Here is a 19,090-nt window from a genome sequence, read left to right as displayed (position 1 = left end):
ACACAAACATCTTTTTTTTTTCTACCTATGCTTTTTTAAAACCTTTTAGTCTCTTTGGTTCCCACTGGCTATCAGAAAGAGGAAGAAGATCATTTGTAAAAGTTGTAACATCTGTCTTCCTGGGCAGCTGCTCCCAGACAACGTGGAGCAAAGATGGAAATTCTTATGAAAGGGAATTTTAAAAGTCTATGGAAAATACAAGTAAAATATAAGTTCATGTTGATGTAAATAAAGCTTTTTGATATCCACAGTTTTTGGTAGTATCCATTTTCATGAACTTGCTGAAGATTCCTCATGCATGTATATATTAATTTTATATTATTGCATCAAATTTTAAATTCCTTTTCCATGAACTCTTTGAAGTAGCTTGTATTATTATTATTATTAATTTTCCATTGTGTAGTTTTCTAGGTATAGGGCCTCCCTCCTTTCCATCCTTTCCCCACATAAGTCCTTCAGTTGCAGTCGCAATCCCAGCATTCTGCTCTTGATGTGTATTGTTGTAGGTGTAGGTAATGAAATAAAATCTGGTATCAACTAGTCAAGGTGTATTTAACAGTTTTATTGGGAGTCCTTTTTTATTCAGGAGTAGAAATGCATACTGCACTGATTATTTTGTTTCCCAAGTGCCCTTGTATTTGAGGGCAAAATATTATCTCTTCTTCATCTATCATAACTGTTACTTACCACTAAGTGGCCCATTGCCCCGCCTGGACTGGGCCACCTTCCTTTTTTTTTTTTTCCCCAAATATAAAATAACTCAGTGAGCTCAGTCATCAAAATAGAAATGAGCCCAGTACTATATAGTTGGTTTTTTTTTTTTTAAATCTTTAAACTATGGCTAAATATACATAAGATAAATTTCCTGTTATACCATCTAAGCATACAGCATTAAGCATACTTACAATGTTGTGTAACTTCCACTGTTCCCCCACGTTCCCCTAGGGAAACTGCATTCCCGTTCAGCTCTCTGTGCACCCTTCCCATTGGTTTCCTTTCAATCCTTAGGGAGAGCAAAGAGATGCGAGCTCACCAGGCCAAGATTTCTATGGAAAACAGCAAAGCCATCAGTCAAGATAAATCAATCAAGAATAAAGCAGAACGGGAAAGGTAAGTGTGTAAACCTTTAAGCGGGGAGGGGACATGGTGTTAAGTTGAAGACATAATCCCAGCGGGGTTGTATACCTGAGATACAGAACATGGTGGGTCTGCAGAGCTCTGCTTTTGTACCTGCTATAATGATTTATTATTGTTGCTGCAGAATAGTAGCCTCCAAAGGTTTTTTTTTAGTTGATTATTACAACCAATAAAATAAGTTGACAACACATGTGTGGTCTGCTTCAAGCCTAATTGTACAGAACGTGGCATAATGATGTAATCCGAAACATCACTCCCACATTCCAGGAGGGTCAGCCTTGCAAGCGTCTCAACTGTGTAGGTGTGGGCTCTCTCTGGATGGCAGAGTTTGGGATATCCAGAGGGTGGTTCTTTACCCTTGATGTGCCTTCAGCAGTCCTAATAGATGGGGCCACCTTAAAACCCTCCCTAATCCCGTCTCTGCTTTGGTTTTCCTGGTGTGTGCTTGTGTTTGATAGGTTTTCTAGGACCAGAGACGAAAACAAGAACTGAGATGTGTGTGATTTACCCTTTCAGAGAAGCAGAGTGGAAGAAGCAGGGCAACGCTGATACAGAGTCTGAGTGAGGATCCATGATCTGCTGGACGCCCTCTGTAGCGTGATCCCAGCTCTGGTGTACGAGTTGTGCTGTGGATTTGTCCCTGTTTGAGGCAGGCCTGATGGGCTCTTGCATATCTGTATGGGTCAGTCACTGGATGGAGGCAAGAGTTGCCAGAGCTCCAGAGAAGGTGTCAGGTTTGCGAGCCCTGCAGCTATAGCTGGTAAAGGGCGTAGACAGCATCAGAGAGAAGGGAGTCACTGCATTTGAGTCCCGTGGCTCCCAAGTAGCACCTGCACCAGTGCTGCTCACCATCCAGCTGAGATTCCAGTTGCTATGGGTGGCCACGAGCCTGGGTTTGCGTGCCAGTGGTTCAGCACAGCCACTTGCCCTCTCTTGGAGGAACAGCATCTGGCAATGCGGCGGCTCTTGGGTTGATATCTGGGTCCCCTAGAAAGATTGCGTCTTATGCCCCGACAAAACACAAAACAAGATGAAGGTTAACTCTTTGGGCTAAAACCTGCAAGGGGAGTGTAGGACTTTGAGGAATTCATCTCTACCTTAACCACAGATTGAGGTGTTAGAGGGCTAAGTAGAGCATCCGTGTTTCAACTCCCCTGCTACATGGCCCTGTGCTCATAAAATGCCTGGCAATTGCTCCTTGTGTTGAACCTGGGAGGACAGCTATCCAACAAACTGGATGTTGTTGAGTTTTAAAACACATGTCAATTATTTAGCAGTGGTTAGCAATTTTAAACTTGAAATCTGCTAGAGTTGACAGCATCATACCATCCGGTATATTCTTTGTGCTATGAAGCTGTTGAGTTAAATACCATTTGTAAATATGGGCCCCCAAGGGAGTATGTCATTGCATCATCATTTTGACCTGAAAATGAACTGTCATTTTAGCACTTGGGCCAGTCAGCATGAGTGTTTTTTGTGCCTCACACTAACAAAGCCCTGGGGAGATCATTAATCATTTTGATTAATGCTTAATTGCCACATCACAGTGTGGCATCTCTCAGGTTATCCTGACCATTTTTTGGATGTTATTCTCAGATAAGGAGCTTATTTAAGGGCCTTCTGTCATGGAAATGACACTGCCTTTCTTAGCTCAAAAACTTAAAACATTTTTAGTTGTGATTAACCCTCGTTTATTTCTTTTTTTTTAATTTTACTTTTTATTATTTTTGTTATTATTTCATGATACAGTTCCATAGGCCCTGGGATTTCCCTTACTCCTTCCCTAACCTCCTCCCCTTACTGATTTGCCCTACATTATTACTATAGTATAGTTCTTCATAAACAATCATATGTTCATCGTTGCAGGCATGAAAAATGGCAAAGAGTCCAGCTTCCTATTGTCAAGAGTTAGTAAACAGTTTCATTGGGAGTCCATCTGTAATCTAGAAGTAGAGATGCATACTGCAATATATCCTCACACCTGGATATGATAATCTCCATTACTCAGTTACTATACATTCCTTTAAGTGAAAAGGCACAATACAAAATCAACAAGAGGAAGAAAAAGGGAAATTTGCAATGCCATGAAGTTAAATAATATGATGCTAGATATGATAGTCTCAATTACACAGTTACTGTACATCCCGTTAAATGAAAAGCCTCAAAGCAAAATCAACTACAGGTAGAAAAAAAATAAATTAACGATGTCATGAAATTAAATAACATGCTCCTGAATGATTAAGGGGTTCCTGAAAAAATGAAAAAGAAAATCAAGAACCTTTTTGAAGAAAATGATGTTACTGTATGATCTATGAGTCATTGAACAATTTAATGAGAAAGAGTTTTGAAGAGATGAAACTAAAAAAAATCAAAATTCATGAGATATAATTTTTACTGATCTTGTTGAGATCTGTCTCCTGTAGGCAACAAACAGATGGATTTTGTGTTTTTAATCTGATGTTTGATTGATGAGTTTAAGGGATTTACATTCAGAACTATATGAATGGATGGAAATTTGGTCTTGTCATTTAGCAATGGATTGTTCATTGATTACTGATTTAGTCTTCTGTTGTTATTTTACTGGAATGTTCTTCACATTTGCCTTTGATTTTGGTGAGCACTAATCCTCTTTGTCAAGAGAACTTCTTTATCATTTGTAGGGAAGGTTTGGGAGAGGCATATTCTTTTAATTTTTCTTTGCTGTGGAAGAATTTTATTTTATTTTCAAAGCAAAGGAAAACTTTACTGGGTATATTATCCTGGGCCAATGTTTTTTTTGCTTTTAGAATCTGGACTATATCACTCCATTCTCTTCTGACCTGTAGAGTTTCCTCTGAGAGGTCTCCTGTGAGTTTAATTGGCATTCCTTTACATGTGAATTTATTTTTTGCACGTGCTCATTAAAGATCTTTCCTTTACGTTCGATTGAAGAGAGTTTGATTATCATGTGTTGTGAAGAAAATCGCTTTTGGTCAACCCTATCAGGAGTTCTGTGCCCCTTCTGGGTGTTGTTTTCCAATTCCTTCTTCAGATTAGGGAAGTTTTCCCTTATTATTTCATTGAATACTCCTTTAATTTCAGTTTCTCTTTCTGCACCTTCTGGGACTCCCAGTAACTCTAATATTTGACCTTCTAATAGTGTCTTTCAGTTCTTGAATACTTGTTTTAACTTGATCAAGTTCTACATCCAGCTTTTTGTTTATTTCCTCCTGATAACAGAAAATATCTTCCAATTCTGAGATTCTTTCTTCTGCCTGCTTCTTTCTACTTTGGAGACTCTCCACTGTACTTTTAGTTTGCTCCACTGTATGCTTCATTTCTGATATATCAGCTTTCATTTGACTCATTGCTTGTGTGACATATTCCTTAAATTCCTTGAATGCCTGCTTTACCTGCTTCTCATTGTTGATAAGAAGCTTTATAACAAGTGTTTTGAATTCTGAATCTCCCATTTTCTCAATGTCTTCCTTAGTTCACTCTGAGGTTGGCATAGGGTTTTGCTCCTTTGTAGGGGAGTCTTCAGTAATTTTCATTGTGCCTTTGTCTCTTCTTTTGCTCTTGGTTATCAGATTCTTCTCCTTGGGGCAAGTTTCTAAGCTGTATCTTCCACAGGTCTACAGTTCGATTCTACTTATTGTAGGTGGTACACAGTTTTGTTTGCAATCACTTGTGTCACTCCCTCCAGTGAGTTCCAGGTCTGGGATCTTATGTTAGATTTCCACCATAGACTCTGTAGCCCCAGCTCCTGGCTCACCATTTTCCATCTCCTGTAATACTGTGCTGAGGCTTCACCATTTTCTGTACAAGCTTTCTCCTACTTCCAGTTGGAGCAGGTCTCAGGATTAGGGAGACACCAGGTGTCTTATATAGCTAGGTTGTTGGTGTTGCTGATCTTGCCAGAACATGTTGGCTATTAGGTCTGAGGGTCGCATGGAGCTATTTTGACCTGTACAATGTCTTTTGACCCTTACAATGTCTTACAATTGTTTTCCTGTGGGACCAGTGCAATACATTGAGCTTAGTGAGTTCTTGCTGAGCTCAGTGCATGTGCAGCTCACTGTTGTCCCTGCAGTCTTAAAGCCTTTGCCACACCGTACAAAATGGTGCTTGATGTGTCACTACTAGAGTTCTTGATGTGCTGGCCATCATCAGGTCTGAGGACTATCCAGACCTGTCCTGGGAGGAACCTGTAGGATGGCACGTTGTTACAGTTCACTGAGCCAGAAATGAGTTCACTCCCAGCTCACTGCATGTGCGGTCCTGTCCCTTAACCTTTGCCTCCTTAAACAAAATGGCACCTGATTTGGCTGTAGAGGGTGGACAGGGCTGTGAAATCCACCCTGTTCCTGCACCGCCTGTCTGGGACCTACCACTCTGTCTCTGCTCCTGGTGAAATCAAACAGACCAGCAGGACAGGCCGTTCTTAGTCTGCGTTTACCTCTTGAGATGTTGATGAATGTCCCTTCCACCTTGTTGCTGGTGGAGTTCCAGCTGCTGGTGAAAATCAGATCGCAGTTCACTGAATGCCATCGGGGCTTCAGTCACTGCAACAGAATGCTGTTGTGTCCGCTGCTTTCCTGTGTCTGTCAGTCTCCAGGTGCCCCTCTGCTGTTGTTCTGTCATCTCCCTATTTCCTGGAATGTTCCCTCTCTGCGTCACATTGGCTGATGCTCCTCTATCTATTTATTTTTGCCATCTTGATTTTCCTAATCATCACTAATTTCAACTATTTTACACTCTCCAGAGTGAAATACACAATTCAACTTGAAATATGTGCTGATTATTAAGGGGGGAAAAAAGCATCTTATACTGCTTTCCCCAGATATTTTGTGAATTTCAGGTTACATAACATTGAATTATTTTTGTTCTGAGTTACTGCTAACTTAAAACTGCCAAGATTTTTTAAAAATACATTTTCCTTGCTTGGATCTTTTTACATTTTGCCTTTCATTTCAGTTGTAGGTGGTTCTAAGACATCTACAAATGACCTCCTTTTTCAAGAACCCTTTTCTCCATCACAAGTCATTAGTTCCTTTCTACACCTGCACGTTGCGTATTTGTGTGTGTATGTTTGCCAAACTACTGAGAATTAGCATTTAAAATTCACCATGCCCCTAGAAAATACATGGAAAGGTAAACAGCACTCCTCTTCTGACTTCTGAAACAGCAGTGCAAGCAATCAATGTGTAGCAAACAGGTAGAGTGACATTTAGGATGAAAATTATAGCCTAGCTACCTATATACATTGATATATACATATATATACATATATATATATACATATATGTATATGTTTTTTAAAAGGTATTAACGTGGATGGGCTAGACACAAAAATGGGATAAAAAATTTGAAAAGCGAGTAGAACTCAAAGATTTCAGAGGGAAGTGGAAATAAATAATAAATGAAAATCAGAAATTGTTGACATAGGAAACACAAAGCAATAGAATATCTACAAAAACCCACATTTGTTATTTGACAAAAATAATAGAATCAGTAAATTTCTGTAAGATTGGTCAAGGGAAAAAAAAAAGCACAAATTAGTGACATTGGGGAAGCAAAAGAAAAGAAGTGCAAAGACAATAAGCATTTTCAAAATCCAAGCCTGTCACTAGCAGTTTGGCCAATGAAAATTCACAATTTGAAAACTTAAAATGGAAATCTACCTAGAAAAGTAAAAAAATATATATTTTTTAAAATGACTGAAAGTGGAGAAAGCATGCACAGATTTGTAACTACCTTCAGTTAACCAGTTGTAGGTCTATTCAGTTGTGAAAAAACACTCCTCCTCATCATTAACCATAGCAACACACGTTAAAATGACACCAGAGTAGCTGATTGGCACAGCTGTCATTGTCTGAAACCCAGTAGTAGCAGACAGGCCACATCAGGCTGCAGATGGAAGTACAAACTAGAAGAGCTGCTTTGGAGTGAAGATGCAGCCTACCCACTAGCAAGTCTCAGTCCATACCCTGGAGAAACTTTGGCCTGTATACACTAGCTCACTCTCAGTCCATTGTTCCTTGGACAACCAGCTGAACAAGCACTGCAGGGCCCTGCAGACCATATCACTGTAGCATCATCCAAAAATAGCCTGCTGTTTTCCAAATGGCAACCTGGAAATATCTTTATCCATTTATAAATGAAAAAACTGATACACAGCAGATGAAAACAGTGGCATTGTTTCAAACATGGGTATCTCTAAAATGTGAAAAAAAAAAGTTATAGGAAGAAGCTCAGATATGTTACCTTTGGAGTAAATACTGAAAACACACAAAACAGTAACCGCAGCCTGCAAGCTTTAGAAGTGCAGAAGCTCAAACCAGAAGTCCTGTACCAGACCTATTCAATCCAGCCCCATGGGGCCTCGTTCCAGCAGTCTGTGCTATTGATAGTATCCCTGTGTGGTTCAAATGGAAAGGAAAACTAGAGAACCACAAGTGTGTTGTGTGCACACTCACACACATGCAGTAAGCTTTCATCATTGCTGTAAACCGCCATGCATTAACTTCCTGGAAACACGTGAATATTGGATGCTGTACTCACAACTATTTCTTATATCTTTCTGCTTTGTATGATTGAAAGCCCAGCAACGAAAATTAAGAAAAGGAAGCAATTTTTCCATCTAGATAACTGAAATCATTATAGGATTCTTATTTCCTGTAATGTTAATCCCTTCGAATGCCATGTCTGATGTTATTTCTATCCATTGTTTTTAGACGAGTCCGAGAGTTGAACAGCAGCAACACTAAAAAGTTTCTGGAGGAAAGAAAGAGAGTAAGTATTCCATAGTTTTCTTGCTACTCTTTTCTGAAAAGTTGTAAACAATAACACATGCTTAGACACCAGATTTCTGGCTAACTTTGATTTCTTTGTTCATTCATTGTTTCAGCTAATCTCTGATAACACAATGTCATGCCCAACTCTTCTAAATGATTATTTGGTACCCACTTTCAGCAGAAGATGAAGCCAGATGTTAGTCTTGTATAAGTGCCCTCTTATTTTCTAAGATAATAGCAGGAAAGATCTTCGCAAAGAAAGGTTTAAACTTGGTTTTCAGACTGTAAATTCACTGTTTCTGAACATTCTTTTCCTCGCTGAAATTATGAACTCACAAATCATTTCTCATCTCTACGTCTTAAAATTACAGACCAAAATCTACTGCTTTCTTTTTGCAGCTTGCGATGAAGCAGTCCAAAGAAATGGATCAGTTGAAAAAAGTCCAGCTTGAACACCTAGAGTTCTTAGAGAAACAGAATGAACAGGTATTTCACTTCAGTTCACTCAAAAGAAGTAGGTAGCAGCCAGCATCAGGCTGCAAGTACGGTGGCCCACAGTGGCTCCTCTGCTGAAGCCAGCAGCCTCAGGAGTGCAATGAAAGGTGACAGGAGACATATGCCACCTGCTACTCTATTTGTTCCATTTCATCCAGAAAGAATCTGAAGTAACTCTTGAGGGGGAGCCATAAAAGAAAGTGACTGTGGCGAATAAAAGAATAAATTTGAACATGTTGTGGGGGTTCTGACCATTACATCTTTGAAAGTGAGAGGATAAGAAAATAGGTTACAAATTAATTTCTCATTTTTATTTAGCGTTATTGTTTGCATCTGATAGGCCAATATTATGCTTAAAATGTACTGAGAAAAACCACCCGCTTTCAGGCTCAGTCTAAAACTGAGGTTAGAAAACTTGACTGAGGCCAGCAGGTGTGACCTAAGGTCCGGGGCCTCAGGAACTCGGCAGAGCACTCGGGAGGAGTGTGCTTCCTGCTCTTGGTTTTGCCAGAAGGCCACCAGCTGTATACCAACAGCAAGATCATTTTTTTATTTCTTTCAATCTGGAGTCCTGTATCTGGGAAACTTCATATCCAGTTGGCTTCAGCCCTTCATCCTTCCATAGCATCCTATCTATTTTCTGGAAGCAGCTGTTTCTTATATGGCAACGTTGCGTTCAGTTACAACTTAAGTCAGTTCAATTTGTATTCCTCAGATGTAGTGGATTTGGAAAGTGTTCTTTCAATGTACTTCAATTTAGAAGCTGTAGAGAGGTTTCATGATGAATTGCAAACTTGTACTACGCTGTATTTTGTTCTTTCCTCTCATTTATTATTCGGTCATTTTAAGGTAGCCATATTTTCTCAGAGTTAATGTCTCCCACTGAAAAAATGCTTAAGTAGCGAATACATCAAGAAGTATCTTTTAAGAAAGGAAAACAGAATCATTTAAAAAAAGATGTTTTGGCATTGCAGTAGGATAGAAAATCCAATGTCTGATATTAGATTCATTCCCTTTTGGTGGACAGAAATTTTTATTCATCAACATATCTCTTATTTTGTTTCACATTTTCTTTTTAGCTAAATGCTTCTGTTCATGAACAGTCCACACTAATCCCCCAAAGGACAATACATGTCTATTGTCCCGTAGTTCCAATTCATTCGATCAACTCACAGTTGTATCATATTCTAGTGCAAGTTATGTAACTTGTATTAGTCCTCTTAATGCTTTCCCCAGAAAGTGTTCCTGATTTGGGGGGTAGGGACAAAGAGCATGGGCATAACTGAAGTGACCATGTCCAGTTTAGGAACCACCCAAGTGAGTCAGGGAGAAGTATAGAAAAGAAAGATGCCTTGAGAAAAAAAAATAAACTTTAAATACTCCTTAGAAGAAGACACAATGAAAGGTAAGGCACAGTTATGTTCTAACTAACTAAATTAAGAAACTACTGAGAAATTATTGTGTTGCTTAGCAACAAGTTTGGCTGAAGAATGCTAATGTGCTAAAAATGACTGCTCGTGACAATAGTGATGCCGATCAGAGCTAGAGAATACAGTTATCTAATGCTTCGCGTTTCAGAGCTGAAGTACGTAAGAAAAACTCACTTGAAGCTTCTGTTTTAATACATGGATCAAACCACATCAGACCTCTGGTATGAAAATACTAGATTAGTGATGGGTATTGATGGTTGGGTCATATTGGAAAGACCTAGCTTTTTGTTCCAAATTTTACATAATGCCTCTTAATATGTCATCAATAATATCTGCTGCCCACGAATGATACTTTAGGTCACAGAAATTTAGGAAAACCCAGAACATGAAAAGGCTTGAGACTTGATAAGAGTTTAATGAGATTCAAGAAAAAGAAATTCAAGATACCATCTTAGTTTTTCCAACAAATGTTGAATAATTCAAACTTAAATTTCTGGATTAAGCTTTGCTTTAATGAAAACGACCTGCTCCGTTACAAATTCAATCCCAGATGTTTTACATCCATTTGGGATTAAGAAATCAGAACATTATTAGCTCAGCAGTTCTACGTCACTTGCACAGCGGGGGAAAGTAAAATGACATTTCTTCCTCTTTTGAAGGCGAGGTCTGCAAGTATGCAAACAGTTCTTCCTCATAACCAATTAAATATTTAATAAGGAAAAAATATTAAAAATAAACCAAATTCCTCATCTGCAGACATTTCCAAAGAATCCCCCAAACCATCGATAAACCCCCAGATTCTGTTTCTCCCTCTAGGCCAGTGTTGAAGGCAATAGCCCAAAGGGTTCAAGGGTTAATATATTTTGTTCCCGATTCTGGGTTCAAACCACATAATGCCTTACAAGCCAACTCTATGGAACTGTCCACCTGGTCATCCTATTGCTCGCCGAAACACTCAGGATGCCTTTTCTACCCGAGTGGTCCTGAAGCCCTCCCTCCCACACAGTACCTCATCCGTCTTGACATGTACCATTTCAAACATTAGTAAATCCATTACTATCACATTTAAGTCCGAAAAATTTATTTTTACCATCAATCCTATCATGTAATCAAGACACATCGAAGTTTTTGCTAAAAGTTAAGTGGTTTCTACACCGCTGCTAAGGGAGCTGCAGTTCAGGCTAATAGGCATTGGTTGTTTGTTTCATTCTTTTTTATTTTTTATTTTTGTATGTTGAGATCAGCTTGGGGGAAAGTTTGTCACTGATGGGTGTGTACATGTTTTGCTCTTAGCTTTTTACTTTTCTGTATATATAGTTTTACATTCATTTCTCAATTTCACTTCAGTATTCATTTATTTTCTTTGTTTTGTATGTATGACTCAATTTGACATTACTATTTTTGTGCAAACAGCTTTTGAAATCCTGCCATGCAGTGTCCCAAACACAAGGTAGGACCGAAACGCTGATCAGCAGACATTGCTTTCCTTCTTGGTGCAGGTTCCATTTCTGATGAATACGGTCATAACTAATGAATATCTCAAGGTTTGGGATTTGGAAACTTGACTGTTTCATGCGTGGATTTCTCATGTAAGATTTAACCTGAAATAGTCAAACTTTTGGAGATTTCTGACAGCACTCTGGCCTTATTCGCGGGTGCAGTTCTGGGGAACAGTGATGGTAATGAAGGCATGGCCAGACAGCGAGTGTTCTACGGCTAAGCCTGGGTCCCCAATGAGATGGTCCACAGCATGAAAGGGACTCCAGTGAGTCTTACAAGCATCCCAAAGTGTGCTGGTGACTTTTTAATGACTGAGAGTTACGCTCTGCATGTAGAAATGCTGTGCAATGCAGAAATGGTACGCTCTTGCTATGCTCTCTGCCAAATCTGCTTTTCCATAAACCCTACCTAGCCACCGCTGCAAGTAAGGTGACCATGTGATTTATTATCTGAACCGAGATGGTTTAGAGAGTCCAAGAACATTGTTCACAGGCACAGACTGGAATTGTCCAAGGCGGTTGGTCACCCTGCTCATCAAAGAGTTAAGCTCTTGGATAATAATCTTTTGATGCCATGTGATTCTTCTTTCTGAACTTTGCTCAAAATTATCTTTAAATGCTAAAGGGGGATTAAGTGTAGGGAATGTTTTATTACTACTTGCTAAGCACAGAACTTTTTGATTTCCAATGCTTATAATGTTTCACTGTCATCTCTTAGGAATACTGTTTGTGTCATAGTTTCATGTTTGTATATTTTTCTCCATTTTTCATTCTTCTATTACAGTAGTACTATACTCCAGGATAAGAAATATCTGTGTAGAGGGAATCATTTGCCAAATTTAGGCAGAAAAAGTAGTTCTTTGGTGTGTAATATCCATCCTGCCCAAAATGAAATGTAAAACTAAAATATAAAAGCAGTACTTAGCAAAAAGGCATCCTATGTCTTGCAGGTTAGACTAATTTTGTCACAGAACTTCATTTGGGAGATCTGGATGTTTAAAGTATGATCTACAAAGTTGACCAAGCCTATGTAATATGCTCTCACTTGAACTAGCCTGTCAATTAAATTCTTAGGCAATGATCTTTAGCTAAATTTCAGGCCATTTGGGGAATAATTTTTAAGATTCATTTTATTTTTTTATTGGAAAGTCAGATATACAGAGAGGAGGAAAGACAGAGAGGAAGATCTTCCATCCAATGATTCACTCCCCAACTGGCCACAGCAGCCAGAGCTGAGCCGATCCAAAGCCAGGAGCTCAGAGCCTCTTCCAGGGTGCAGGGTCCCAAGACTTTGGGCCATTCTTGACTGCTTTCCCAGGTCACAAGCAGGAAGCTGAATGGGAAGCAGGGCTGCTGGGATGTAAACTGAGGCCCATATGGGATCCCGGCCTGTGTAAGGCGAGCAGTTGAACCGCTAGGCTACTGCTCCGGGCCCAAAAACCCTATTTCTAAAAATAATTGAGTTATTGACACACAAAGTGATTTGGCAGTTTGGAAGCTAAATCAAGTCAATTCGATGTGATAGAGTCTAAGTAACAGGTAACTGGCTGAAACCTATACTTTAAGGGTTTTTGTTTTTGTTTTTTTTTTTTTTTGGTGTTGCATAGACCAGCCTTTCTCAATCTTTAATGTACATAAAAATTCCTCAAGGATGTTTTGAAATGCAGGTTTGAATTCAGTAGGTCTCGGGTAGGTTCCAAGATTCTGCATTTCTGAGAAAGTTTCAGGCAATGGGCAGCACTCTCGGTAGTGAGGCAATAGTGAAAACATCATCTTTCAGAGAAGCAAGGCCAGGGTTGTGTAGTGCCTTCCGAGAGGAGTTCAACATGTAAGGCCGTGTTTCTAATGTCACAGGCGAAGGAGATGCAGCAGATGGTGAAATTGGAAGCCGAGATGGACCGCAGACCAGCAACCATAGTGTGAAACTCCAAAGTGCAAACTGAAGCCGCAGAACCACAGAGCACCCAAAGGTCACTCCTGAAACCTCTCAACACCAACTCTATGGACGAGCACCGTTTTCTGTCATATTTCCTTTATGTGTGGACACAGTGTTGCCTGGATCCGGAGAGACTCGGAATGATTTATATAATATCCCTTTACCTGCTGAGTATTGATTTCCCTCGATCAACCCAAAGTAGCTACAGTTTCTCGAAAATGCCCTATTCCAGGAAGGCAGAGTCTAACTATGGATAACACAACTTAAACATGTTTGCTATATAATACCATCACAAGTCACTGAGCTTGGTGTTCAAAACTCTGCTTTGTGATGCATTAGAACATGTTTGAGCTGCAGCAAAAAAAAAAAAAAAATAGTGCATCAGCAACCGAATAGCAAATGCATGCCCTCAAATCAAGCCAAACTCTGTCTACAAATCAATTAGCAGAAGTGGCAGTCTGCTAGTCAGACACTGTCGCAGAATTTTTATACATCTAAGTTACCTCATCAGTAAGTGCCATGTCTTTACCATGCTAGAAGAGGCTAATTTCCTGTAACAGTTGTGGAAATTGTTAGAACAGTAGAACAATAGAACACTGTACCTGTGCCAGCATTCACCAGTGCTCAAAGGCCAATTGTGTTAGGCACATTTGAGAAAGTTTGCAACTGATATTGCTTCTTAGGAGTTTCTTCTGCAGATTCCAAATACTACAATTCACTATTACACCAAAAAGGTTGTGAAGTGGCTATTGGCAAACGTTTGTAAATGTGACCATGTATAAAGTATTTATACTTCCTGATTCACACTATTATAGGGCAAAATCATCTAAGTATTGCCACATGACAAGTTGAATACTAGAACTATGTTTGCATGATACATAAGCACCAATTAAGACTAATCCATACAGACGCAGTTAACCTAATGCCAAATAAGTACTGGTTAAATCAATGTATGGCACAGAGTATAATTTGACTATCAAGACTTTTAGCATACTGAAAAAGTCTATATATATGTGTATATGAAATATGTGGGCATTCTGGGTATTTCAAGTTCTAGTTTGAAAAAGATACATAACTAATTTAATTTTACACAAAAATATTTATGCAGATTTTCAGAATTTCATATCAGGAAATAACCTTTTTATGCCTGTTAAATATCAAGACAATTTGCTACCGTGTTCATCTGCATGGCCCTTCAGCCAGCTGTAGCTGTGTTGCAGACAGTGCATGGAAATGTATTCCGCTGGGAAGCGAGCCATGCCGTACAAGCCAAGAGGAGCACACGGACAACTGGCCGCTCACGGCTCATCAGATGACTTATTGGAGGACAGGATGGATGCATATGCTTGCACAAGATGATTCTGTGTGTTCCTCTGAACAGAGCAGAGATGATTATGATGCCATCAATATTGGAATTAAACTCCCACCTTCTCTAATAAAAAAAAAGTAAAACACATTTAACATTTGTCGGAGTATTTGCTCCCATATGATGTCTTCTAGTAAATGCGTTGCCTTTTATGAACTCTCAGATTCTCATAACATGAGATCATTTCTTTATTGCTGTTCTTTGAGAGAAGGAGAAAGGGACAGAGAGAGAGAGAGGGTCAGGCAGAGGTTCTAGCTCAGGAGCTAAAGGTCCACAATGGTCAGGGTTGGGCCAGGCTGCAGCTGGGAGGTAAAACTCAATGCTGGTCCTTAACATGGATGGCAAGGACCCCATCCCTTGAGCTGCTAGCTCCCAGCGTGTACCTGAATAGGAAGCTCAAATTGGAGCTGAATTTGGGACTCAGACGTAGGAACTATGATTGTGATCCCAGCATTTTAACCATTAGGCCAAACCTTTATCATAAATAATATGTAATTATCAAAAGGGGCTTATTTGCATCTTCAACACAATTTTGCTTCCAAGTAACATAAAAGTGTGCAGACTCTAGCTAGCTTTATAATGTAATGGACTGGTTCTCTTTCATATTTACGAATTTAACCAGGTTCAGTAAATGTCCTTGGTTCCTACCTCCCTTATCTCTGAAACATTAGAATGAGACAACATGTTATTCTACACTAACATCCCATGAAACAATCAAATATCACCATTTTTGGATTGCCAGTTTTCAAAAATTCTGCATGGCTTCTCTTTGTCATATCAAGTGGCTTCTTCCAGGATCTCAACTAAGCCTGTCATTGTGTGACAATCTCTTGCCACTTCTTGAATATGCTTCTGATAGGTCACACAAATGTTCCCTTTTCTCTGGTAATTTCTTCTGTGGTTTTCCAGCCACCAAAACCATCATAAATATTTGCATTTCCCAGTTTTTATCCTGAACTAGTGTTTTTTTTCCCCCCCTCTAAGTCAGGTTTCTGTTCAGTATTTGAGACATATACTTGGTCCTTCTAAATGACATTTTGATAGAATTGAAACACATTTAGCTCTGACCTACAACCAAATGATAGGATTTACTTGCTTGTACAAGTTCAAATTATTCAGCTTCTGCACTCTCATTTGTGGGGAAAAAAAAAATGCTTACATATTAAAGTAATTCAGTTTCTTCAGTGTTAAAAAAAAAATCAGCTCAGGGACATCGTTATTTCAGAGTCAAGTCCCCTGGTAGAGGGGCAGGTGGGAGGAAGGGGGAGATAGCTCCATGTGCTCGTTCACCACCCAAATGGAAACCACAGCTTTATTCGGGCCAGCCTGAAGCCAGAAGCTTGAAAGTCCATCTGGATCTTTCAGTGGGCAGGGGAGAACATTTTAGACACAGGATGCGAGGGAGTCATTTTCTGAGAAAAAAGGCAACACTATGGAACAGTTTCACAGCGAGGTTTCACATTTAGCAGTTAGAGTCTGGAAAGCAGAATTCATCACAAACAGGTCAAGAAATCTCTCCTTATGTAGATAGACTCTTCTGCAACTTTCCCCCTGAGCTGTCCTCTGCAGTTACTTGCCTTCTATTCCTACTTCTCTGCATGCAGTTCTCACATCTGTAACTGTAGCCTTGACTCTGCTTTTCCTAAACTCCAATTCTCTTAGATTGATAAGACTTAAATAAAAGCCCATGTGCATATAGTATACATGTTCATTTAAAAAATAGAGATCCTGGGGCCAGTGCCATGGCTCAGTGGCTAATCCTCCGCCTGCAAGAACCAGCATTCCATACAGGATGTGTCCTGGCCATGCCACCACCCAATCAGCTTCCCACCGAAGCTTCCTACTTGCAGCCTGGGAAAGCAGCAGAGGATGGCCCCAAACCTTGGGACCTTGCACCCACATGGGAAACAAGTAGGGCCCGCCTACCTCCTGGCTTCAGGCTACTGGCTTTGAATCAGCTCAGCTCCAGCTGTTTTGGTCATTTGGGGAGTGAACCAGTGGATGCAAACTTTCTCTATGCCACTCCTTCGCTTTGTAAATCTGTAAATCTGCCTTTGCAATAAAAATAAATACATCTTCAAAAAATTCCTCCATCTGTCTTCACCATATGCTTTGATAGTCCATAACAACTGCTGAAAACCTTGGATATATCCTCTGTTCTCATTTTCCTCCACCTGCCATCCGTTGATGAAATTTGTGAATTCTATCCCAAAAAGATTCAGATGTATCTCCTTTACAACTTCCTTTATTCCTTAACATGCTATTTCAAGGCCGCTATTCAATTTCTGTACCTTTTAAATTGATTCCACACAGAGATTAAGCTCCCCAAATGACAGTTGTGATCCTGTCACCATCTGCTCAGAATATGGAGTTTCTATCCATTACTCAAAGAATACTATTGGAATTACTGATGCTAGCATTGAGTTTCTATCCCCTACCTGCCTATGCATGTAGCAAGTTGAATTGATCAGTTCTCTGTTCAGATCACACAGCATACATCTTTTATAGTCATCTTGCTTAATGCTCTTTTACCCTTAAAAAGCATCCTCCTAACAGCTTCTTTGTCCTCCCAAGCAAAGAAAAAATTCGATGGTGTTTACATAATTGATCAGGGTTCGAAGGAGCAAAGGCTAGGGGAAAGTGGGTAATACCATTGTTTCGAATTTTCTTTTTCTTCTTCATGTATCTGGGGGTTGGGGAATGGGAAGAAAAGGGGAGAAGCTACACCCAGCCTCCCAACCACCCCAGTCCCCAGGAATGGGGAATGGCCACTTGATATCAACCCAGGATTCCCGATGTGAAACACGCTCTGAAGGATCTGCTTAAGTGGTTTCACCCCAAGCAAGAATTAATCTGCATTTATTCCTTTATTCGCTTATGATTCAGAAGCCATTTAATCTAGAGGTGAGGCTAAAACAAAATTTTAAAACATGTTTTCTCAATGGGAAAAAAAGTTGTATTTTTAGCATTCTTTTAAATAGTTTTTAAAAGATAGATTAAAAAAAGAAAACTATCACAGGGGCCATCAAGCTCTTTCAAAATTAGAAGAGATGGAGAAGGCATTCACTGTTGAGATTGTTTTAGGGTTGCGTGGTTCCATACTGAAGTCTATGCTTCTTCACTGTTTGTGTAACTCTAACAGAACACCACAGGTTTTTTTTACAACTTTTCTTTGATGCCTGGCATTTATCAGCATCCCATGCATACTTTAATCATTGCATTTTTGCCATTATAATAAATCTGGGGGAGTGCCTCTGGGATGAACGCTTATGAGCCATCTTCCTTAATCATATTTCAAGAAAAAATGTTCTGCTCCATAGGTTAGAATAATGGAAAGTACTAGGGAAGGGAGTAGGGAGATAGTTAAATATAACATGCTTTGTACACTTTAAAGATTACATATCTGAGTTTATCTTGATAAAAGGTGCAGTGTCTCTTGCACTCCTCTTCCAGTATTGCTTGCCCCAGACTTTGATCTTAGGGATGGTCCATGGGATGTTGCATACTAGAAATTTTTTGAGTTCTCCACCTTGACAAAATTGGGGAAATTTTTCCAGGAGGTCAATTTAGTATTATATACCTAACTATTTACATCATAGCCCAATAGCCTTAGGTGAATCAAAATGTACCAAAAGTAGAACAAAGGAGAAGGAAAGAATTGGATCACTGGTCATCCCTAAGTCTTAAAATATAATGTGGCTAGGGGAATATTATACAGCATGACCGTCCTATTCCAAAATTCAAAGTCTTTAAAATTCCACTCCAAACCCTCATATTCAAATAGCTATATAATGCTATAAAAATGCTATATAAAATTGTCTCCACACTACATGTATAAGGTCACTGTTTTTTTGTGAAACAATATGGCTTGCTGGGGTGAGTAGCAGACCTCTGCGTGACTCCTTTTCTGCCTGCAAATCTGTCTCTCAAATAAAAAAAAAATAGTAAATCTTAAAAAAAAGAACTTGGTTTGCTAAAAGGTTGCATCGGTGTGTGCAAAAACTTGTTCATTTGGGGAGAGGTGTTTTGGTACAGTGAGTTAAGGTGCTAGTTCTGATTCAGTTTCTTGCTAATGTGCGTAATGACAGCATCGCATAGGTCGCTGTCCCATGTCGGAGACTTGGGTGGAGTCCTTAGCTCCTGGTTTTGACTTGGCCAAGCATTAGTTATTGCAGACATTTGGGGAGTGAAACAACAGATGATGAGTTTCTCTCTCTCTCTCATTCTCTCTCTCTCTCTGTCACTCTGCCTTTCAAAACATAATCAACACAACACTCCTTTAAAATATCACTCCTTGAGCTCTTAGCATATGCCAGAAATTTTGTTCTTGGCTTTTAAGGCTGATTTAATTTTCACAGCACATCCACCCACCCCCAAGTTGATGGCCTCATGTCCCATTCTACAGATGGCCATGGCATGCTACAAAGCTTTGGCAGTAAGTAGCAGAGTCA

General features: G+C 39.6%; 1 protein-coding gene across 2 annotated transcripts in view; it reads left to right on the top strand.

Moving 5' to 3' along the window:
- The window catches only part of PLCB4 (phospholipase C beta 4), a 141,338-nt gene extending 126,611 nt beyond the window's left edge, over nucleotides 1–14,727 (top strand). The window contains exons 32-36 of one of the 2 annotated variants that reach the window (XM_040981200.1): nucleotides 1,009–1,110; nucleotides 7,854–7,911; nucleotides 8,313–8,399; nucleotides 11,252–11,288; nucleotides 13,192–14,727. In XM_040981200.1, coding sequence (XP_040837134.1) covers nucleotides 1,009–1,110; nucleotides 7,854–7,911; nucleotides 8,313–8,399; nucleotides 11,252–11,288; nucleotides 13,192–13,280 — 373 coding nt within the window. In that variant the 3' untranslated portion in view covers nucleotides 13,281–14,727. The remainder of the gene's footprint in view (nucleotides 1–1,008; nucleotides 1,111–7,853; nucleotides 7,912–8,312; nucleotides 8,400–11,251; nucleotides 11,289–13,191) is intronic. The other variant, XM_040981201.1, reaches the window with a different exon arrangement.
- Nucleotides 14,728–19,090: the final 4,363 nt, after the last annotated feature.

This window comes from Ochotona curzoniae, unplaced genomic scaffold, assembly GCF_017591425.1.
Source record: "Ochotona curzoniae isolate NIBS_2020 unplaced genomic scaffold, NIBS_Ocur_1.0 contig_3520, whole genome shotgun sequence".
NCBI lineage: Eukaryota > Metazoa > Chordata > Mammalia > Lagomorpha > Ochotonidae > Ochotona > Ochotona curzoniae.
This window is presented reverse-complemented; position numbering and strand designations above follow the sequence as displayed.